The sequence below is a fragment of the Heloderma suspectum genome, chromosome 3 (genome assembly GCF_057233095.1).
Source record: "Heloderma suspectum isolate Gila_16-S chromosome 3, 16-S_ref, whole genome shotgun sequence".
NCBI classification, from domain to species: domain Eukaryota; kingdom Metazoa; phylum Chordata; class Lepidosauria; order Squamata; family Helodermatidae; genus Heloderma; species Heloderma suspectum.
In genome coordinates, this window is record NC_139460.1 from 8,493,865 (window position 1) to 8,517,659 (window position 23,795).

The following is a 23,795-nucleotide window of genomic DNA, read 5'->3' on the forward strand; positions in this document are numbered from 1 at the left end:
CACATCATAGTTCCATTGAACTTGGGGCTCCCAAAAATAAGTTCAGCTTAATCCACCTGTCTGCAGGGGTGGGAGTAGCCCAGGTGCGCCCCCACCTATGCATATGGGATTGGGGCACAGCTCTTCATTTTGAAAGTAATGCTCATCCTAAGACCTCCAGAAGGAGGTTAATAACAGCCCTGTTGAAATGACAATCACATTGCTCATGCCCTTATCCAGGTTTGGCATCAAAGGTAGGCATGGCTGACCCTCCCCAGCAGGGGACCATTGACAAGAGCCCTCTGGAGTTGCTCCTCCTCTTCACCATGGCAACCTGCTTCTTGTTCGCCTACCTCTCGCTTAGGTCCAGATGATGCTGGTGGTGAGAAGTCCCTTTTACCTCTCACAGGGGAAGTAATAGCTCTCTTCAGAGTTGAGTTGATGCTTGTTCTACTGTATGCGTATCATCAAAAGCAAATGAATGCTTACAAGAGTGGATTGATTCAAACTGATGCAATTAACTCAGATTTTTTTTTAAACGGCAGATAACCTCAGTAATAAATTGGAAGATCAGGCTAAATCCAACATTATGTGAGTGCGCTGGGAGTTTCCCTCCTCCTCGCCCCCCCATTCCTCCCCCAAATCTGCTTTGGAGGGTCCCCCCAACCTTCCGGAGAAGATTTGGGGGGCATGTGGGGAGCTTCACGAGCGGAGGGAGAACTGGATCTTCTGGCAGTGTCTATTCCACTAGTGGATGGGCACCGTGGGATGCAACCCAATGAATAGAAATTGCTCGACCAGTTAATCTGTTCAAATTGAGCATTCATGGAAGAAAAATGAGAATGGATGAACATAAATAAAGAATGGACCAATTAACTGGTTAAAACCAGCAGTGTTGGACAAATGAACCAAAAATTAATCAACCCTGCTGCATCCCAAAAAGAGGCGAAGATTGGTTAGCAGTAGATGTAATTTGGGTGTGTGGTTCTACACTGACTCCAGAAGATAAAATATGTCATTTGGAAACAAGCTGATGACCTGTTCTCATTGGATTCTGCTTTGGCAGAAGGAAGGCTTGTCTCCCAGACTTCGTATGGCATTCTCCTTCCATGGGTACCAGATGTTTTACAGCTTGGAAAGGACTTTCTCATCCATTAGAAATGTAAAGAATTCCTAAATAGGATTTAAAAAAGGGATCAGCCTCTGTTACTCAGCATGCAAAGTTAGTGAAAGGCTGGGCAACAGGGATGAGAAAGCCAATGCGGGCAGAGGGAGGGGGGAGGCTGGGGAAGCATCTAAAAAGGAAAATGTTTGGCAGCTGTACAATGTCCACCAGTTGGGAAATTGCAGATGTGTATGTGTGTGCATGCATGTGCCACCACGCTGAACATGGGTTCTATTAAACACATCTTGCCTGCCCCCTAGTGGCAAGGGATGCATGTGCCTTTGCAGTGTTAAGGTACAAATATTCCACTACCATTTCTTTCTTTCTTTCTTTCTTTCTTTCTTTCTTTCTTTCTTTCTTTCTTTCTTTCCCTGTTAGACATATGCATCACTCAGAAAGAAGGCAAACGAAAGGCATGGATTTGCATAAAATGTGCATGAGTGAATTTATATGTATACATGCAAATTTAGAAATGTTCATTGCAATTTAAATAGAAAGACAATATATCTCACCATAGCGGGAAAGATTGTGACCAGGTGACCTGACTGCCTGTTCAGCCTGCTAACTGTAGAAGGGCAGCTTTAAGGCACCCATTTATTTTTATTATATATTTTTTAAGGTAATGGGCTGTAGTCTGCCTATAAACTCTTTGGCTCTATGAGCAGGCAATATTAAAGGGCTTGTAAAGGAAGAAGAGGGTCGACCAATTGCTAATATGTTAGTTGCAGCCTGGATTCCTATTGCAAATTTTTGGGAAAAGGAAGAAACACCACCACCTACGTTATGGGAAAACAGCATATGGCAAAGAATATTAATGTATAAAATATATCTCTCTATACAAAAAATCGGGAAGGTAGAGCAACAAAGGAATACTCAGTGAGACAGTGGAGTAAATTTATTATGTATTGGAAAGGGAAAAAATTAACATGATATTTTAATTGAAGACATTCTGGAAGTATTTTAATTATTGAAAAACAGAGTATTCAAGTTAGGGTAATAACTATTGTTATTTTTGATCTTCTCTTTATTATTGAAAGTCTTGTGTAATGAGAGTGAATATAAATGGAGAATAATTTTTATTATTATGACTCTGATAATGACTGTAATTATTATCAGGTTGTATTACTTCTGGCTCCTTTAGTACTGGACTCTGATTGTATATTTGTATAGTATATTGAGAGAGGGAGAGGCACCCACCTGCTCTCCCATCTTAGGGTTCTTTATCTTTAAAACCAGAATTGGACTGGACATCCTCTTCAGGTAGAGGACACCTTCAGATAAAAGATTGTCCTCCAGCAGCTCTTCAAGTAGCGCAGAGGATGGCCAGGCCGTGATCTGCACCTGGCTCTTGGCCTCTCTCTGTGTGGCCCCCAAGCACACACCCTGTACCTTCGCACTGCCACCGCAAGGAGAAAGAGAAGGGCCGGTCGGCCAGCCGGCAGCAAGGACATGTACAACCCAACCTTGGAGCATGTGCTGTGCTATGTGCTTGGGTGCCACATGTACCTGCTTCCCAGTCTCCTGCCAGCTCTACCGTTCTTTCCGGCCGCAGCGGCATGGAAGGGCAGGGACTGGGCATCAGGGGGATCAGGGAGGGGGAGGCGAGGGCTTCTTTCTCTTGCAGGATCTTCTGAATTGAGGAGAGAGGGCAGGGGACAGTAGCGCTCTAGGATGAAAGGGGGACAGCAGACTGCACAGCTGCAAGCGTGCATCTGAGTGCACGTTTGTGTGAATGGATGGGTGGTGTGAGTGAGAGAAAGAGAGAATTAAGGGGTGATGAGGGAGGGAGAGGGGGTGATCCTGCCCACGCTTGGATTTTGCCCCGCCCACCACCGGCATGTGGCTCCTGGCCTCTTTCCACTGAGGAAATGAGTTCCACGCTGTCCAAAGATTTGCCACCCCTGGAATAGAGGACTTTCCTCTGTGAAGCAGGATGCAAAGCTCCCTAGCGGATGTGAGTCCCATTACCCACATTCTACCATTTGCAATGGGCCAGATAGACAGTCTCCATGGGCCACGAGCTGCCCAGCACAGCCCTAAATATCCCCTATTTTCTGGTACATATCCTTAGCATGCCCCAGTTTTGCCTTTGGGGAAGATTTTTCTTTTCTTTTTTTAGTGTTGTTTAGTGTGCGGACGCGTGGACTACAGGGGCACTCCACTCCCACTTTTGTAGGGCAGACACACCCAGAGGAACAATTTTTTAAAAAAAGGAACGGAGGGCTGGAGGGACGTCCCAGATGAGGAGCGGAACACCATCAGGGGCAAGGCCAGTTGATGCGACACACGAAACCATATATGCGAATATGCTCATTTGCGAGAATGCACATTTTCGCACATATGCAAATATGCACATTTTTGCGATCGCCATTTTATTTCTCAAAAATGGCAACCGCAGAGGATATCCGGTTGGAGCCATGGCATTCTGTAGTGACTTGAGGAGCTCTGCAGGTTGCTTATCTCAAACAGCTCAGTAAACTTTTTTACATCTTTCCCTGGAATTAAAAGGGGAAGCTTACAGTACCATCCAGATGAAATCTTGGAAGAACAGCTGCTTCTGCGGAGAAACAGAGGAGCTGAAATCTAAGATTAGATGCTGGAGTGTCATCTACTGAATGCTGTTTGAAACTCCTAAGCAATTAAGAGACATAAGGACAAACGGCTCCAAATAGTATTTCTGAATTTAAACTACCAGCAATAGCTGAGGACTTGTAATAAAATCTGTGTGTTTGCCTTTTTTTGTTTCTGCAATTATACTTGTTTGTTGTTGTGCTTTTGAAAGTGGAGGATGGCAGTACCAAAGGAAAAAAAGAAAGGCTTGAGAATGTCACCTATCTCCCCAATTGCTCCCCCGGCAAAGGTTTCTAGAAATGCTGGAGATGAAGAGGAGTTGCTTGCTTTGATAAAAACTATGTCTTCTCAGCTGCCAGAGCAGTCAAAGAAACTTGAAACAATTCAGGACTCAATTACTGCCCTTCAGGGGGCTGTGGATTTAATTAATATCTCTTTTCAAAAGATGGAATTGAAGGTTAATGCCCTCAAAGATCAGGTTAATGCTCATGAAACCGCCATGGAAGCTTCTCATAACATTTTGTCTGCTTGAATTTCTCAAGTGGGGGCCTTCACATGTAGAGCGAATCTTCGTATCTTTGGTATTAAGGACGTGGCTACTGATAAATGTTTGGCTGAATTTATGGATAAAATTTGCATGATCTATTGTTTTTTCCATCTGATTTTCTACTTGATATTGAGCATGCATATCATGTTCCTGGTTCAATTGTTGTTGTTCAGTCGTTCAGTCGTGTCCGACTCTTCGTGACCCCATGGACCATAGCACGCCAGGCCTTCCTGTCCTCCGCTCTCTCCCGGAGCGTGCTCAAGTTCATATTCATTGCATCCGTGATGCTATCTAGCCATCTCATCCTCTGCCATCCCCTTCTCCTTTGGCCTTCAGTCTTTCCCAGCATCAGGGTCTTTTCCAGGGAGTTTTCTCTTCGCATTAGGTGGCCAAAATATTGGAGCTTCAGCTTCAGTATCTGTCCTTCCAATGAGCACTCAGGGTTGATTTCCTTTAGGATGAACCGATTTGACCTCCTTGCAGTCCAGGGGACTCGTAAGAGTCTTCTCCAGCACCACAGTTCGAAAGCATCAATTCTTCAGCGCTCAGCCTTCCTTATAGTCCAGCTCTCACAGCCATACATTACTACTGGGAAAACCATAGCTTTGATTAGATGGACCTTTGTCGGCAAGGTGATGTCTCTGCTTCTTACTATGCTGTCTAGGTTGGCCATAGCTTTCCTCCCAAGGAGCAAGCGTCTTTTAATTTCATGGCTACAGTCACCGTCTGCGGTGATCTTGGAGCCCAAGAAAGTAAAATCTGTCACTGCTTCCATTTCTTCCCCTTCTATATGCCAGGAAGTGATGGGGCCAGATGCCATGATCTTAGTTTTTTTAATGTTGAGTTTCAAACCAGCTTTTGCACTCTCCTCTTTCACCCTCAACAAGAGGCTCTTGAGATCCTCTTTGCTTTCTGCCATTAGGGTGGTATCGTCTGCATATCGGAGGTTGTTGATAATTCTCCCAGCAGTCTTAATTCCGACCTCTGATTCATCCAACCCGGCATTTCTCATGATGTACTCTGCATATAAGTTAAATAAGCAGGGTGACAATATGCAGCCTTGTCGTACTCCTTTCCCAATTTTGAACCAATCGGTTGTTCCATGTCTGGTTCTTACTGTTGCTTCTTGACCCTCGTACAGGTTTCTCAGGAGACAGGTGAGGTGGTCTGGTACTCCCATCACTTTGGGATGATGGTCCCATCACTTCTGTGGGGACCAGCAAATGATGAGATTATGCTCTTTCCTGATTATACTAAAGAAATTACTGACAGAAGAAGGCAATTCACCAAGGCGAGAAGTTTGGCAAAGCAAATTAACCTGGTTCAATACGTGGCACTAAAGGGACTTTTGGGACTGTTATTGTTAAATTTTCATGAGTCTCTACAAAATATTATCTTATGCGTCTGTCAAGAGAATGAGATGAGCTTCCGTGGGGACCAGCAAATGATGAGATTATGCTCTTTCCTGATTATACTAAAGAAATTGCTGACAGAAGAAGGCAATTCACCAAGGCGAGAAGTTTGGCAAAGCAAATTAACCTGCAATATCATATTAAATATCCAGCTACATTTTGCATTCTTTTTGAAGGCCAGATGAAAAGATTTTTGGATCCTGATGCTGCAGAATCATTTTTAATTGGTATTAAAATTAAAACAAGAGAACCAACTCTCTCAGCCTCCAGAGTTGGAACTTTGCCATCTTTACTGTTCTTCTGAAGTGCTGTTTGGGTTATAGCTGATAAGATGTCTGGGCAGTATGCCAGAGTAAATGTTTGCATATTTCTGTTTTTTGTCTCCTTTTTTGTGTTATATTGTAATAAAATGCCTATTTGTGTGTGTATGTGTGTGTACACATATAAATATATTTTCAGATATGATATTACTTAAAATATACAAATGATTTGCATTTGTTTTTTATTTTTATCTTTTTCTTAAACTTTTAAATATTTTTATTATTATTATTACTATTATTAATTTCATTATGGGACTATTATTATTACTATTTCTTGTTGGCTAAACCTTTAATGTTTATGAATACCCATTAACTGAATGGTATGGATTGTTTGCTCCCATTATTTTACTATAAGACTGAGGTTATGATACTGAAAGATAAGGTTTACCATTTGTGGTGTAGTGGATTGAAGATTTAATAATACTTGTAATGTTTGGAAGAATGCTAGGTATAATCTGCAATTGGACTTATATTTGGATATTTGGTTTGTTCTTATTGAAGTTTAATATAATCCTTTTTTCTTTTTTCCCCTTTTCCTTCTTTTGTTATCCTCCCTTTTTTCTTTCCTCAGAATATTGTACTGTTAGAAACGGAAGATTTTCATTATGTTGTTGGTAGTGTTTATTTCATTTATAAAAATAAAATAAAAATAGATTTTAAAAAATGGTGACTGCAGACCTTGACGAGGCCGCCGGAGTGAGTGCGGGCTGCTTGCTGAGCACGGAAGAGGCTCAATCGTGCTCCGGGGACTGGCGAGCAGGGAAAGGGGCTGGGCAGGGACCTGGAGAACCCGGACGGAGGTGGGTTCGTGCATCTCTAATAATTCTACACAAACTCAGTCAGTGGTCAGCAGTTTGGATAGGTCCTTTACAGTTCTGACTGGTTTTTGGCTGAAACCCAGAGGAGATTCACCGTCCCACTGAAATAGGAGCCACCAGCCTTCACTGCACACAGTTCTTCATGGCTGATACTTAGAAAGTTCCTTGTGGCAGGGAACTGTTCCTTTTGCTTATTTTCCTCTAAATGTGCTGCGTTTGGCAGCTGTGCTATATAAATAACTGTGGTGCATCTTTTAGATTTCCCTCAAAGCAGATTTTTGCAGAAATATGTCTGAAGAAGACAGACGTATGAGGTTTGTCCTGTACCAGCTGCAGAAATACAGCACTATGGCAGCTACCAATTGTGGAATGTTCCTCTGTCTCTTCCTTCTTCCAGGCTTAACCTAACTTTGGGGGTGGGTGGGGCATATGCAGTCACCATAGCATAGTGTTGGGTCCACCCGGCTGGGAAAACACAGTGCAGAGCTATGACAGCTGCACACTCACGGATCTCTCTCTGTGTGTTTTTTTAGGCTAAAAGGCATTAAAGCCAGAAGACTCAGGCTCAGTGGTGCAGCTAGGTAATTTTAGACTGTGACTTAATTATCTTAGGATCCTGTCTTTAGATGGCCATGTTGTATTACTTCTGCTGTGAAGCACCAGACTAACAATTTGCTTTTCTTCACTCACTATCCCCTGCTTTACAAATGCTTCTACATTCCTAATATATCTGAGCAAACTCCTCCCCAATCCCCATAAGCCCTGCCAACTCTGATGAAAAAGAAAGAAAGAAAGGAAGGAAGGAAGGAAGGAAGGAAGGAAGGAAGGAAGGAAGGAAGACTCTCATCATATGCAGTTTTGGTTTGTAAACGCACTTAGGGGGCAATCTTCAAGGTGTTGGTTTTGACCTTTAAAACCCTATATGGTTCCGGCCCAGCCTATCTTAAGGAGCGCCTCCAGCAGCACCAGATAGGCCGCTTAACAAGATCAGCCTCAGATGGCCTTCTCTCTGTCCCATCAGCCAGGACAGCTAGACTGGTGGGGATGAGGGAGAGGGCCTTTTCTGTGGTGGCCCCCACTCTGTGGAACTCCCTCCCTAGGGAACTCCGTCATGCCCCCTCTTTAATGAGCTTCCGTCGTGCATTAAAAACGTTGTTCAGGCAGGCATTTGGGGTGGGTTAGGGTATTTTAGAAAATGTTTTTATTGTAGAATTTTATTGTTTTAAACTGTTTTTATTGTATGTTGTACATCACCCAGAGTGGCTGGGTGACCAGCCAGATGGGCGATTAATAAATTTAATAATAATAAATAAATAAAAATAAATCTTATTAGCAATGTTGAAGAAATCCATTTGGGGGGTGGAGTTCGACAAGTTTTCCTAAGCTCAGCCCCCCCCCCCCCCGACTTCATTTCAGTTCCTGGTGTGGCACCCAAATCGATCTGCAGCAAGTCAGGCCAGTTCACAGAATTTCCAAGAATTTTGCGCATTTTGGAGGAGGGGATGGTTCTGAAGTTGTGCAAATTTCTTAGCAGTCTGCACACATTTCTGAGCAAATTGCAGCAAAATTGGCACAAAGTCAACCATAATTTGTGCAAATTGCTCAGAAATGTGTGCAAATTGTGGAATCTTCAAAAACAAAATTGCACAAAAAAGTTCCCTGAATTCAGGGAACTGCCCATAGATGCAAAGCACATTGTACACACTGCAGAACTCCATTGAGCCAAAAAATGCTAAAAGCAACAAAAAGGCTTTCTTCAGATGCATGCACAGTAAAAGACAAAGGAAAGAAATGGTGGTTCAGCTATTCAGTGAGGATGGCAAAATGGTAACAGATGACAAAGAAAAGGCAGAAGTGCTCAATTCCTACATTGGCTCAGTCTTCTCCCGAAAGAGGGTCTATGAGCCCCCTGGCAAAGGAGAAGTACAGGCTGAAGGGGCAGGATTGCAGCTTGAGATCAATAGGCATATGGTCAAGGAACACCTAATTACTTTGAATGAGTTCAAATCTCCAGGGCCAGATGAACTGCATCCTACAGTAATAAAGGAACTGGCAGAAGAACTCTCAGAGCCACTGTCTATTGTCTTTGAGAAATCATGGAGGACGGGGAAAGTGCCAGATGACTGGAGGAGGACTAATGTTGTCCCTCTCTTCAAAAAGGGCAAAAAGGAGGAACCTGGGAACTACAGACCAGTCAGTCTGACATCAATCCCTGGGAAAATTCTGGAGCAGATTATAAAGCAATCCATCTGTAAGCACCTTGAAAACAATGCAGGAAGCCAACATGGATTTTTCAAGAACAAATCCTGCCAGACTAATCTGATCTCATTTTTGGATCAGGTAACCTCCCTTGTGGACTGTGGGAATGCTGTGGATATAATGTACCTCAACTTCAGCAAATCTTTCAGCAAAGTGCCCCGTGATATCCTGATGAGCAAACTAGCTTAAAGTGGGCTAGATGAAACAACTCTCAGGTGGATCCACAGTTGGCTACAGAATCGGACTCAAAGAGTGCTTATCAATGATCTTCTCAAATTGGGAAGAGGTAACCAGCGGGGTGCCGCAGGGCTCAGTCCTGGGCCCAGTGCTCTTCAACATTTTTAGTAATGACTTGGAGGAGGAAGTGCAGGGAATGCTGATCAAATTTGCAGAGGACACAAAAATGGGTGGGATATCTAATACCCTGGAGGACAGAAACAAAATTCAAAGTGATCTTGATAGACTGGAGTGCTGGGCTGAAAACAACAGAATGAAATTTAATAGGGATAAATGCCAAGTTCTGCACCTAGGAAAAAGAAACCAAATGCACAGTTACAAGATGGGGGACACTTGGCTCAACAACACTACAAGCGAGAAGGATCTTGGAATTGCTGTAGATCACAAGCTGAAGATGAGCCAACAATGTGATGTGGCTGCAAAAAGGGCAAATGCTATTTGGGGCTGCATTAATGGAAGCATAGCTTCCAAATCCCATGAAGTACTAGTTCCCCTCTACTCAGCACTGGTTAGGCGTCATATGGAGTACTGTGTGCAGTTCTGGGCACCACACTTTAAGAAGGATGCAGACAAACTGGAGAGGGCTCAGAGGAGGGACAATGAGGATGATCAGGGGACTGGAAACAAAGCCCTATGAGGAGAGACTGAAAGAATTGGACATGTTTAGCCTTGAGAAGAGAAGACTGAGGGGAGGTATGATAGCGCTCTTCAAGTACTGGAAATGTTGTCCCAGAGAGGAAGGCCAGGATCTCTTCTCGATCATCCCAGAGTGCAGGACATGGAATAATGGGCTCAAGTGACAGGAAGCCAGATTCCAGCTAAACATCAGGAAAAATGTCCTGACTGTTAAGAGCAATATGACAATGGAACGAATTACCTAGGGAGGCAGTGGGCTCTCCCACACTGGAGGCATTCAAGATGAAGCTGGACAGCCATCTGTCAGGGATGCTCTGACTTGGATTCCTGCATTGAGCAGGGGGTTGGACTCGATGGCCTTGTAGGCCCCTTCCAACCCTACTATTTTATGATTCTATGATTCCCAGTGATGGAAAGCCCTAAATCTGACACATGTTTAGAAAGAAAAAAGGCCTACCAGCATGCCCCAGCCAGCACAGCTGGGAGTTGTCTGCATAGGATTGTGCCTTTAAAATCAGAGCACCATCAAGAATAAAATGGACCCTATTTCTGCTGCCCTGATGCTAAACACATTTATTTGGGAGTAAGCAGCATTTCGTTATAGAAAAGGGTATCTATCTATCTATCTATCTATCTATCTCAAATGATCATGTGCAACAATGTACTTCCTCAGGCAACTGTCTCCTGACAAAATGTTTAAGAAGAAGAAAGCAAGCAATGTCAGCCCCAGGGCTTCCTCGCATGCCCATGATGTCCCAGGTGCTGACACCAGGTCTGTTAACCCCTGTCCTCATCATCTGCTGCTCTCTGCGGGGTCATTGTGCATGTGTGTCTGTGTGTGGGGGGGGTGGATTGGGTGGCAGTGCCCTGGACTTTGGCCCCACTGCTGAGGCGTAGTTCTCACTGAAGTAAGTCTGGGTCAAACTACTTATGGCTACAGGTGGGCTTCCATGAAGAAGAGTAGGATTTAAGGAGAAGGGCTCCAGGGTTTGTTTTGTTTTGTACTGGTACAGAGGAGCATTCAGTCATGTGAGCCCCCATCTTCAGTCTGACATGGTGTGGCCCAGGCACAGGTTTTAACACCTCAGGGAAAACTAGGCCACAGAAGACACCATGAGTGTGACCGACCACTAGGGATGGGGGAGAAATTTGTTCGGTTTGCATTGATGCAGGTCTCCAATCAAAAAAGATGCATAAAAATGTGTATGCTATGGGAGAGTGTGCACGAACATGTATATATTAGCAAAAGTAATGTACAAAAATGCATTATATTAGGGAAACCGCTTGCAAAAAATGTGTTCCTTAGGCAAAATTGCATACAAAACTGCATAGTAGGAGAAAAGCAAATTCTCGCATGGCCTTAAAAAACAAATTGCACACCGATGCGGAAATGAGACACAATGAACATAAGGTTGGGAAAATGAGAAACTGAGCGAAACCAAAATTGGTCGGCTTGGCCGTGCCGATCTCCCATAGCCCTCTGCGGCATTTCTCCAGCCCTTTTTTTTTACTTTCCAGAATTGTATGCAAATTTAGTCGTATGAAAATACGAAACTTACTGGAAAATATGCTAATATATACATAAGAACATAAGAAGAGCTATGCTGGATCTTACCAAGGGTCCATCTAGTCCAGCATTCTGTTCACACAGTGGCCAACCAGCTGCCCACGGGCAACCCACAAGCAAGACACGAGTGCCACAGCCATTTAACAACAACACAACAACAACAACGTTTCCTAAAACTCTGATCTTTCTTCAGCCTCTGCTGTGTAGCACTCTTTTATTGTGCACTCTGCTCATTGATTGTGCAGTGAGCTAAGAAAAATACACAAAAGGTTATGTGCCAGCAAAACTTACATAAATTACGACCGACTTTTTTGTGTAGGGGAAAAAAGATCCGATTCCGTCAATGAGCAGACAATGGAATGAAAGACGCCTGACAATCCATGAAACGCAGATGGAAAAGATTAAACAAAAGTTAATCCCTATCAGTAACAAAGCTGAAGCAAACATAACAGTGATACATGACGTGCGATGGACCAGACCTCAATTTAAAACAAAACGAAACCATCCATTTTCAAAATGTGATGATCAGCCATAACTTAAAAAACAAAACAAAAACGGCAGTTAATTGTATGGTTAACCCTTTTCCGTTGCATTTGTTTTTCAGTTTAGTGCTGTTTGTTGTGCTTGCTGATGATCTTTCTCTTTGAGTGTTTCAGGGCAGACTTGATTTCTTGGGCCACTGTCTCTTGCCATGGTTGTCTGTCAACAATGAAGAGCAATCAGATGATGAGGAGGAGGTTTGGATGAGCTATGACAGGGGTAGAACCTCACAGCTGGGGGACCAAATCTGGCCTGTCTGGGGTTCCAATCGGGCCCTCTGGGTTTCCCCAGATGCCCACACCTCCTTCCCCGGCTGCAGCCCTTTCCCCGTTGATAGAACCAAAGAGGCACCATCTTAAAGTACTGGCAGCCATCTGAGGCAGCCTCCTACAGTGGAAAGTCCCAGAGGAAGATAGTCCTATCAACTGCCTTGTTGGCAGCAACAGTAACAGTCTGTTTCATATCAGGTACAGCCAGAGGAGCCTCCCCACCTTCGAGTAGCCACTCCTGCAGCTGGTTAGAACCAGTTCCAGCTAGATCGCTTCCTGCCCAGCTTGCAAGGACAGGTCAGCCATAGAGACATGTCAACTACGCATGCTTAATGAAGTTCATGAATATTATGTGGCCCACCCCGCATAGCTAATGAGGTCATTATACTGAAAGTATATAAGCTGTACCAAAAACTTCTAGGGTGTGGTTCTCCTTTGCGGCGTTAGCTGCGAGAATCCACCCAAACAGCGCTGTTTGTCTCCTGCCAAATAAAACTGCGTTGAACTGAATCTCAGAGTTCTGTGTGTCTCTAAGGGGATATTGGCATACCCCTCCTAGAGGGAACGAACTTAAGCATAATTTGTGCAACACCGTGGCCACCAATTGTTTGGTGGTTTCCTGGGTTCTGTGCAGGTCTTTCCCCGCTCTAAAAGGTTTGGATGCCTCTCCTAAGGCCTAGTTACTGGCAGGAAGAATTTTAAGCTAAAATTGGCTGCTATGTTTGGCCCCTTTTGCCTTTGGCCCACCACTAGAATGTGGCCCCCAAGAACCTCTCTGAAAAAGAATCCAGCCCTGAGGCTGAAAGAGGTTCAACACCCCCTGGGCTATGAGGGTTTCGCAGCGAAAGCTCATTCACTGCCCTTGACACCCCCACCCAGTATGAAGATCTGCTTCCATAATCAACAATCAGAATTCTCTATCTTGAGATAACGGTGGTGTGCAGTCATTTTCGAACAAATATGAACTATATGTGAACCTACTCGGTTCCATTGTCATGTGTTTGGAAACAAGTGCCCAGAGGAGGACCGGAGGGGAGTGACTGCACCCCCCCCCCCATTCTTACCCCTTTGTGCCATTTGGAGGCGGGCCTCCAGTGGCTGTTCCTGGCAGATGCCATTTTTGTGGCTGTTTCTGGGGCCGCCATTTTATTTACCCAGAATGCCCTGAACACTGTGTTGTTCTGAGGCATTCCAGGGGAAGTTTCTGACAACTTGCGGAGGCCATCTTTTGTTTGTGGTGGCTACCATTTTCACCCAGCATGCCGCAGAACGACAAAACAGGCAAGGCATTCTGGGTAAACAAAACAGCAGCCCTCAAGAACAAACACAGACATGAGAGCTGCTGTTTCTGCCACTACCACAAGCAACAGCAAAAAAAGGGGGGGGGATGACAAAGAAATGAAAGTGAGTGAAATGAATAATTCACGAAAAGAATGCCATGTTAACAAATACATTATAAAATGAAAGCAGGGCTTACTAACAAAAATTAATGGAGTAATGAAATGGGGGGGGGGAATGGTTGCACGACTATATGGAATCACGAGTAGTGTCTTTGGCCGAGTTCTCACTGAGGTGGTAAACCTGTGTCCGGAGTGTACCACTTCAGGCTGCGGGTGGGGGCTCACATGACCGAATGATCTTCCATACAAAAAAGTTCCTAGTTGAACAGCAGGAAGCAGGGGTAGGGGGTGGAGCCAAGGATGCTCTGTTCTACCTGGGCAGCAACTGGGTAGCAAAAATGTCCATCACTGGCCCCACCCACACGGTTCCTGGATCCAAACATTCCCAGCATGGTGCAGGACAAACCAGTCAGGAAGAGACGCCCCCAGACTCCCAGTGTAATGGATGAATCGGCTTTAATGGGAAGAGGGTGGAAATGGGTTAACCTTTTGGAAACAAACATTTCCCATAGCATTACCCATTCCTGTAGTCTAAACATCTTTTATTCTCCCTTCAAGGCTGGGATATCGTTGCTCAAATGGGACACACACCACCCCCAGCCAATAAAAAATAGCCTGAGAAATAAGCTCCGTTCTTGATTTCTGTGGAGTGTTATCCAGAGACAGGGAACTGGACTATCTCAGTGTCACGCTCAATGTTGAAGCCATAAATAAGTCTTTTGAGGTTCATGGGATCTGTAATTCCTCTTGCTGCAGACATGGGAGGTCAAATGCTGACAATATTTAAGGGCCTTTCCAGATACTGTGGTTCTCCCTGGAGGATTTGCAAAGCCGGCACTGAACCAACTAAAGCCATAGCCTTCAATCTATCCAGACTTCAGACCCACCTTTGAACCCCGAGCTGTAGCATCAGACCCACTCTCAATTTATCTGTTATTTATGCCCCCACCTCCTTACTTTCTCCTTCTCTCTCCTCCCACTTTCTCTCATCTTCTGTCTTTGTGTATCACTCTCTGGCTTATTTCCCCCTGAGGTGGTAAACCCATGTCTGGACTGCACCATGGCAAAATGTCGGCGGGGGCTCATGTGATAAAATGCCCTTAACTGGGGGGAAAAAAACCTGAATAGAGAAATATAGCATGCCAGGGGGAAGCCTAGGCTACGACCCTTCCCCCTGACATGCTGGGTTTCTACATGTGGGGATTTTAATTTTATTTGTATTTGTCTGGAATGGCATTCAGTCATGTGGCACCCCACCTCCCATCTAAAGCAGGGCCAGTGCTATGAATCAGTATTAGGTGTGTTGAACCTCGGTCCCGTGGGGCAAATCCAGCCCACCTGGAGTCCCAATTTGGCATGCTGGATGATGATGATGATATTTATTTATATCCCGCCTTTTCCCAAAACTGGGACTCAAGGTGGCCTTACAACATTAATACTTAAATAGAAATAGAAATACAACTGTACAAAAGTTAAAAAATATAATTAAATCATCAATATTAAAATTGTAGAAATATTAAAACATTAAAAGACAACCACCACCACAAAAATAATATCCATATGTCACATTTTCACAGGTCCAGACTAGCTATCCCCAAAGGCCTGCTGGAACAAAGAAGTTTTTGCATGCCTACGAAAACATATCAAGGAGGGTGCCACACTCGCCTCCCTGGGAAGGGAGTTCCAGGGCCTTGGGGACTGGCCATGCCCCTTTTCCCTAGCCCCACCCCTTTTCCTGACGTCCAATCATTGGTTTGTTTCCAGGCTTTTACAGTTTCCCCCCCATTCTATACAGTTGACATCCTTCTCGTAAGGCTTAGTTACTGGCAGTGACAGCTTCAAGCTAAAATATGCCAGTACTTGGGGCCTTTTGGCCACGCCCCTATTGCCTTTAGCGCCCCGGAATGCAGCCCCCAAGAGCTTTTCCAAACTCAGATTTGATCCTTAGGCTGAAAGTGGTTCAGCACCTCTGGTCTAAAGTGTTATAGTCCAGGCACAGGTTTAGTACCCCAGTGGGAACGAGGGGCAGTTTCCAATGGTGACATTCCGCAAACTCAAACAGCGCTAGCGGAGCTCCACTGAGTCTGTTGTACAAGCAGTTGCCCATTATGTTTGTGCAACTGGTTGCACAACGCACTGCACAATGCATTACACAATGGGTGCAAGCAGTTGTGTAACCGGTTGCACAAGCAGAATGCACGGTGCATTGTACATAGGGATGTCACAAGCGCCCGTGCAGGGGGTGGAGTCCAATGGACTCCTTCGTGCTCAGCCCCCCAGATGCAGCTCGCCAAGCCCCCGCCACCACCTGCCAAGCTGTGAGAGGCTCCGGGACTTACCGAGCCCACCTGCAAGCCCCTGAAGCTGTCCACCCTCTGTGCAGGTCACTATTCTATGTAAAAAATGGTGACTTGCTGTTTTCCATAAAGTAAATCTTGCACAAATCTCCAGCACTTTCCAGCCGGCCACTGTGCATAAGATTTAACTTACAAAAAAGAGTGTCCTCCTGTCAAAGCACTGCCTTCACAGTAGCTGGGATGGAAGGGGGAGAAAGGATCGTTGCCCCTGCCCACTGAGCCACGCACCTGCAGCCGCCCGTCCTCTGTGCGAGTAGCCATTTTACACAGAAGTGGCAACTTGTTATTTTTTCCAAATTAAACCTTGCACACAACAGCAAGCCAGAAAGCGCCGGCCATCATGCACAAGATTTAATTTACGGAAAATAGCAAGTCGGCATTTTTACGTATAATGGCAACTCACCCAGAGGACAGACAGCTTCAGTTGCACGCAGGTGGGGACAGGGCGAGCATGGAGGCTCGCCGAGCAGGTCCAGGCCACGCAAGTGGGGGCAATGGCTCGTCGAGCTTCCAACTGGCCCGGACCGAGGTGAGTTCGTCCTTGCCTATGCACACAACACGTGCATAATGGGTTGCACAAGAGCTAAGCAAAAGCCCTTGCCCAAATGTAACTTTAGTTGGATTCTTCCCTTGTGCATAGTTCAAAACCTAGTTTCCACTCACGCAGCATTATTTGCGCTAACAGAATGACACGGTTGGATACTGTCCCTAGGATTCTTTCTTAGTGGAGAGTGGGCAAACTCCGCAATAACTGATCCACCCCACCCCCCAAGCATGTCCACTGGACTCCCAGGATTAACCCTAAGTCAAGCGGGACGAGTCAGCCTTGTTGCCCTTCCAATAACCTCATCCTGCAGGCAGAGCGAATTACAGTCTAATTTGTTTATGTATTCTGACTCTGCGGAGAGATTTTATCTGATTAGACTCATGCGTTCCACTTCGTCTTTTAAGGGGGGGAAACGATGTAGTTCATTGACACTCACAGTCATACTCACCCTGGTTTGATTTCAGGAGGACGTGGCAGTGGCTTCGTGAACCCTTTTTTCCCTACCAGCCAATACGTGTCTTCCAAGCCTTTGCCCTATCAGCATGGAAACGGGAACTCGTCAGCACTCGAAATGGTCTGAAATGTCAAGGCAATTTTGCAAAGGATGTCCAGTCCACCCCCACACCGCCTCAGGGGCTGATTCCAACTTCAGGGGGCCCTTGGCAAAGGGATGTCTGCTGGGCCCTCCACTCCTACAGTGGTGGGCACCTATAGTGTTCATGGGGTGCGGCTGGGGGTGGGGACTCTGAGGGGCTGTTCTTGGTGCAGTCAAGGCTCCAATGTCAGCAGGGAGGTGAATCCCCTCCAGGTTTCGGTCAGAAGCAGTCAGAACTCTAAAGAAGCTATTCAAGGTGTGAAATGGTCCATTAGAGTTCTGACTAGTTCTGCCAGAAACCCGGAGTGGAACATAACATAAGAAGAGCCCCGCTGGATCAGACAAGGGTCCATCTAGTCCAGCATTCTGTTCACACAGTGGCCAACCAGCTGTTCATGGGAAACCCACAAGCAGGACATGAGTGCAACAGCACCCTCCTGCCCATGTTCCCCAGCAACTGGTGTACACAGGCTCACTGCACTGACATTGGAGCCGCTGGCCTCCACTGCCTTGGTGTTACCAGCATCTCCTCCCAGCGGCCATTTTTCCCACCTGAAAATGCCCTGAAAGTCACATTGTCTTCTGGGGCATGGGGGGGTGGGGAGAAAGGGCCCCACCGTGTTTCTGTGGTGGCAGCTATCTACCCCCTACAATAGATTTGCAGAACCTCCAGACCAGGGGTCAAATTCATCCCTCCTGGGGGTTTTCTGGGGTTCCCCAGATGGCTACACCCTATTTCCTTGGCCCCGCCCCCTTTCCCTGGCCCCGATCATTTGGTGGTTTCTCAGCTTCTGTGCAGTGTTCCCCCCATTCCAAACGGATGGGATGCCCTCTCCTAAGGCTGAGTGATTGGTAGGGCTGTGCACCGCTTTGGCCCGAAGCCCGAGCTCCTAGTCAAATTGGGGCACTTTGGGATGCCTCCGAGGCCAAACGGAGGGGGCTTGAAGCGGCCCAAAGTGAAGCAGGCTGCTCTGAAGTGCTTCGGTGTGCTTCAGAGTGATCCAGAAGCCCAGCGGCCATGCCGCCATCACTGCTGCCGCCCAGCCCACAGCTCCATATCTGGGTTCTCTGGATGTGTGCCAGCAGCCATCTTGTTGTTTTGTTTTAAAAATGGCTCCTCCCCTCCAGAACAACAAGACGGCTGCCAGAGCATGTCCAGAGGGCCTAGGAGCTGGCGGCAGAAGCGGCTCTCCTGGCAGCAGTGGCAGCTCCCCTGGTGGCGGCACACCCCCTCCCCATGGAACAAGGGCCCAGGCAAGGAGCTGGGTAGCGTGTTGCGGGGGGCCGAAGCAGGATTCTGGTGTCCAAATTCTGCTTCGGCTTCATGGGCCTAAGTGAGTCGGCGGGGGGGCCTGAATCAGCCTGAGCTGAATCGGGCCCACCTCGGAATCCACGAAGCAGCCTCCAAGCCGGATCAGGGGGTCTATGCACAGCCCTAGTTACTTGCACTGAGAGCTTTAAGCTACACTATTCTGACACGTTGGGCCTGCCCCCTTTGCCTTTGGCCCCGCCCACCGCTGGAACGCAGCCCCCGACCCCGAGAGCTTCTCGCAAACAGAACCCGGCTCTTGTGCTACAGGAGGTTCTGCACCTCTGCCCTACAACACTGGCAGTGACTTGGAAGTTGCGGCAGCCTCCAGACCAATGGTGAAAATGGAAGTGGTCATTGCGGAGCTGGATAACAGCGTCGCTGTGCTGTCATTTTTAAAAGAGGGCCAGGAGGAGGCAGGGCCAGCCCAAGATATTTTGCTGCCTGAGGCGAAGGACAAGATGGCACCTCCTTCCATTCCATGTGCAAAAGCTGACTCGACTGGCTGTTGAATCATTCGTCAGTACTGACCGTGGGACAGCATCCACCCTTGCACCTGAAGGCAGCAGGCTAGCTTAGGGGGCGCAGGGCAGACTGTGTGGCCCACAGCAATCTCCAACAACGTGCTGCCGCCTCCCTGCATCTGCCGCCTGAGGTGACAGCCTCACTTTGCCTCATGGTAGGGCCGGCCCTGGGAAGAGGCACCAGCAGCGGGTCGTGCCAGGACACTGGTGCTCCAGGAGGTGCCCAATGTTCCCTAGTGCTGCCCCCCTCCCCCAGTTGCTCTCAGTGCTCCAGTATTGAGACATAACTTTTTATTTCAGTTGCATTTATTCCAGTGGGAGAATTGTTGTGCAATCCTATGCATGTCAACTCAGAAGTAAGTCCTATGGAGTTCAGTAGGACTTAGTCCCACGTGAACGGGCAGAGCAGGGCTGGGGAGCCTTTTTCCTTCAAAGGCCCATTGAGCTGAAGGAAAAGTCAATAGAGGACCACAGCTGATGGTGGGTGGAGCCCGATCTCATGGGTGGAGCCAGAGCCCAAAGTGGGAGGAGTTTCCAGCACCATGGAATTGCATAGCTCTTTCTCTCGGTGGTTCACCCCATCCCTTTGTCTTTGTCTCTCTCGCCTTCTCATGTGCACATACATGCATGCAGATGCACACAGACACATGCACAAAGTAGAAAAGGGAGCTGTTCCCAATCTAGACTGGGTCCACAGCATCCCGAAAGCCAGATGACACCATGGGTAGGGATATTGGAGAATTCCGCCATGGATCTCAGTGAGGCTGAATGCCAATGCATTCGGCCCCCCGAAATCCGTGGCGGAATGAAGCCCCCCCACCCCACAAAAGGCACACAAAACGGAGCACCTACCTGGTGCCGTTTGCGCTGCTTTGCGAATGGCGGCCGCAGATGCGGCCGCCATTCGCTTCACGATTTTTCCCGTGATAGGCTACGTAAGTATTTACGTAGTAAATAGTAAATAGTAAGTACTTACTATTACAGCTAATGCAGGGACGCCATTTGCATCTCTGCGGAGGCTGTGATAGGCTACGTAAATATTTACGCAGCCTATCACAGCGAAAAAAAGGGACGCAAATGGCAGCAGCTACGGTGGCTGCCATTTGCGTCCCTGCGCAGCCCAGCAGCGGCCGGATGTTGCTGCGGGCGGCCCCAGCTGGCGGCTCCGTGGAGTTGCTGCAGAGCAGAGCCGGCCGGCGAGGATTTCGGGGGGAGGGACAGAGCGCCTCCACACCACTGCGGATGTCACGAAACGAAACAGGTAAGTCGTTTCGTACATCCCTAACACGAGGCACATGAAATAAGGCCCAGCATTGCATTCTGACAGTGCAGCCGTGTACATTTTATTTTTTAAATTTTTTTATTTCATTTCTATACCGCCCAATAGCTGAAGCTCTCTGTCTACTCAGAAGTATGTTTCCTGAGCTATAGCTCCTCTTTGACCTGCCCTCCATGCTGAACTATAAAATGATGCCCTTGGCAGAATGATGGAGCTGGCCAGAATACAGGAGGGCTTCCTAGCAAGGAGTCTTTTGGTCAGCGTGAGTTTCTTACCTTCAGTTCGGTCTTCCCCCTGAAATCTATTTTATACCCTTCGTTTAGATGCCGCAGTGTTTTCATTGTGCTTTGGCTGATGTGAATTCTGTACGCTGAGATTAAAAAAGAAGATATATGCGCACAAAATCTTGCCGTGCATCCAAAATGTAGAGCCTTTTGTAAATGCTCCTTGCGCGTGTTTTAAAAACACACACCTTGCTTCGTCGGGATGTTGTGGGCAAAGGTCAGCTCCATCTGTTGAATTCTGTGTGTTATGCAGCTGTTAAAAGCACAGACATTGAGCCCAACAGACCAGCTTTCCCCAACTGGCACTTTCCAGATGTGTTGGACTGCAACTCCCATCAGCCCCAGCCAGCATGGCCAAATGATGGGAGCCCTTCAAAGAGAGGACGCCTTCAAAGAGCAGACTGTGCTCTGTAAAGAAAGACACCTGGCCACCCTGTGCAGGACTCCCAAGAAATCTCCCTTCCAAGCAGAGCGAGACTTGTTTAGCTTTAGCAAACTGAACTGCACCCCTCGGGCCATTCTCCAGCTTCAGTGGCACCCCTCTGGCAGAATGCTAACTGCTGCCCACCATGGATTGACGGCTTCCCTTTGCTCCGAATCAGCATCTTTCACTGGTCCTAAGGGGCTGCTGCACATGAAGGACAGCTTCACAGGTAACGACAGCCCACAGTATGGGTTGAGTATTGGTTGTCATTGAACTGTGGGTTGCCATTACGTGCGAACCCTGCACTATGGCTTAATTATGCTTTTGTTAACCATGAGCAACCCAGAGTTCACAAAAGTTCTCTTCCTGGATTGTTCATGGTTAACAACCCATAGTTAAACCATAGTGCAGGGTTGACATGTAATACCAGCCCACAATTCAACAACAAACCATACCCAACCCATACTCAACCCATGCTCTGGGTTGATGTTATGTGTGAATCTGGTCACTATGAATTCTATACATGGATGCCCTGTCCCTGGTTAGAGAGAGGATCTTGTGAATGCCAGTTGTGATGCATGCACTCTCTCTCTCTCTCTCTCTCTCTCTCTCACTCACACACACACATACACACACACACACACACAGTATACTTCATTACATGTGTATTCATCATGTATATCCAACCACCTGTAGGATTTTCACACTGTTTCCTACCCAGAAGTGTCTGCTATGTGGAAACATGTAATTTGGGATGAAGTGGCACTAACTTTAAGATATCTGTGTAGGATGGCTAGATATCTGAAGGTTTGTGCGGCAAGGGGACTGGGAAAAAAACAAAAAAATTTGCCCCAAAACATACACATCCCCACCCCCTAATTTTCCAAAAATCTCTGGGGGGAAAATGGAAGAATTTTCCCCCCATTGTTTGTCACTCCACCCCCTTATTTTTTTCTGGGTTTTTCCTGGGCCTTCACATGTCTAGGAATGCCACACATCAGCTGCACAACCTGTGAGCCTACAACTGAAACCCAGCACACTGGCTAGCTGGGTGTAGTGGCTCACCAGAGGTTTGACAGTCTGGGAACTTTGAGCCAGCTAGGGTGCAATCCTATGCATGTTCAGACAGAAAAAAGTCCGACAACTCCCAGCATTCCCCAGCCAGCCATGCTGGCTGGGGAATGCTGGGAGATGTAGGACTTTTTTCTGTCTGAACATGCATAGGAGTGCACCCTTAAGAATTTATTTTATTAATTATTACATTTATATCCCACCTTTTTTCCTCATGCAAGGGCCTCAAGGCAGCGGACATGATCCTCCTCCTCTCCACTTTATCCCCACAACAACCCTGTGAGGTAGGTTCGGCTGAGAGTCAGTGACTGGCCCAAAGTTACCCACTGAACATCATGGCCGAGTGGGGACTAGAAACCAGATCTTCCTAGTCCCACTCCAACACTCTAACTACTACAACACACCAACTCTCAAGAATGTTGCAGCCAGATGACTAACCAGGGCCAGTTTTAGGGAGCATGTGACCGCCATGTTACAACAGCTTGATCGGTGACTGTTCCATTTGTGGGCACAATTCAAAGGGTTCGTCATGATCAAAGCCCTACACAACCTGAGACTACGTTATCTGAAGGAGTGTGGTCCCTGACAGGAGCCTGCCCAGGCCTTGAGATCCGCAGGACAGACCGTTCATCTGAAGCACGACCAGCAGGAATGTCAGTCTGCTGACTTTTAATGATGTTAACACTGGTTTTAACTGGTTCGTTTGATTGATGTTGTTTTATTGATATATTGTTGTTTTATGTGAAGACTTCGGGGGGAAACTGGAAAAATTCAGGAGGTAAATGTCCCACCCACCCCTGCACACATTTACAAAAATCCCTGATGAAAAAAACCCAGAACCCCCCCCCCCGGGGGGGAGGCGCTGAATTTTTCCATTCCTTCCCACCCCCCATTTTTTCTGGGTGGGTTTCAGACCTTCACATCTCTAGTTTTACCAGACTTCAGGGCCGGCATCAATGAAAGGCATGATCAAGTAGCTGGCAAGGGCACACACCCCAGCAGGGGCCCACTGACAAGAGCCCCCCAGAGTTGCTCCTCCTCTTCACCTTTGCAACATGCATGTTCACCTGCCTCTTACCTGGCCCAAACAAAGGGTGCTCCATTGTCCTCTTTTACAGAGGAGAGCGGTGGTGAGAAGGAGGAGCTGCAGAAGCCAAGGCCCGCTTGCTCCCCGGCTCTCCGCCTGTCGAGCAAGGAAGTGGGAGCAAGGACGAGAAAGAGGACAAGAAGCAAGAGCAGCTGGGGACCATGGTGGTGAGAAGGTGGACTCCCTGAGGAAGCCCACGGAGGGTGTCTCAGCCAAGGGCCCTCAAAAACCTGGAGCCAGCACTGCCTGACTTGTCTTGTTCTGGGTTTTTAAAAACTTTATTCCTATCTGATCATACTGTATTTTGTTACGTTGTTATATTCGTATTATTAGTTTCAGAACCATTTGGTTGAAAGGGCAAGACACAAATGAAGCCAACGAAGAACCAAACAATCCATTCCCCCCATTTTGGCAGTCCTCAGGAAACAGGCCCCAAACTGGAAACCTCCCCAACAGATCTGCTCAAAATTCCATGGAACACTTACGTAACCCAGTGGATTCTATCCGGGAAGCCGTATTCACCGTATCGCCAAAGAGACAGTACCGGGGCATGGTAAGACCCACCACCCCCGCAGCACAAGGGCCTAGGAAAAAAGAA

The 23,795-nt window shown here is 46.9% G+C and overlaps 1 protein-coding gene across 1 annotated transcript in view; it reads right to left on the minus strand.

The window, feature by feature from the left end:
* Positions 1 to 11,683: 11,683 nt before the first annotated feature.
* LOC146349318 (retinal guanylyl cyclase 2-like) overlaps positions 11,684 to 23,795 on the minus strand; it is a 66,082-nt gene continuing 53,970 nt past the window's right edge. The window contains exons 21-24 of the mRNA XM_084845390.1: positions 23,683 to 23,781; positions 20,607 to 20,701; positions 17,073 to 17,158; positions 11,684 to 12,210 (exon numbers count right to left, since the gene is read on the minus strand). Coding sequence (XP_084701516.1) covers positions 12,117 to 12,210; positions 17,073 to 17,158; positions 20,607 to 20,701; positions 23,683 to 23,781 — 374 coding nt within the window. The 3' untranslated portion in view covers positions 11,684 to 12,116. The remainder of the gene's footprint in view (positions 12,211 to 17,072; positions 17,159 to 20,606; positions 20,702 to 23,682; positions 23,782 to 23,795) is intronic.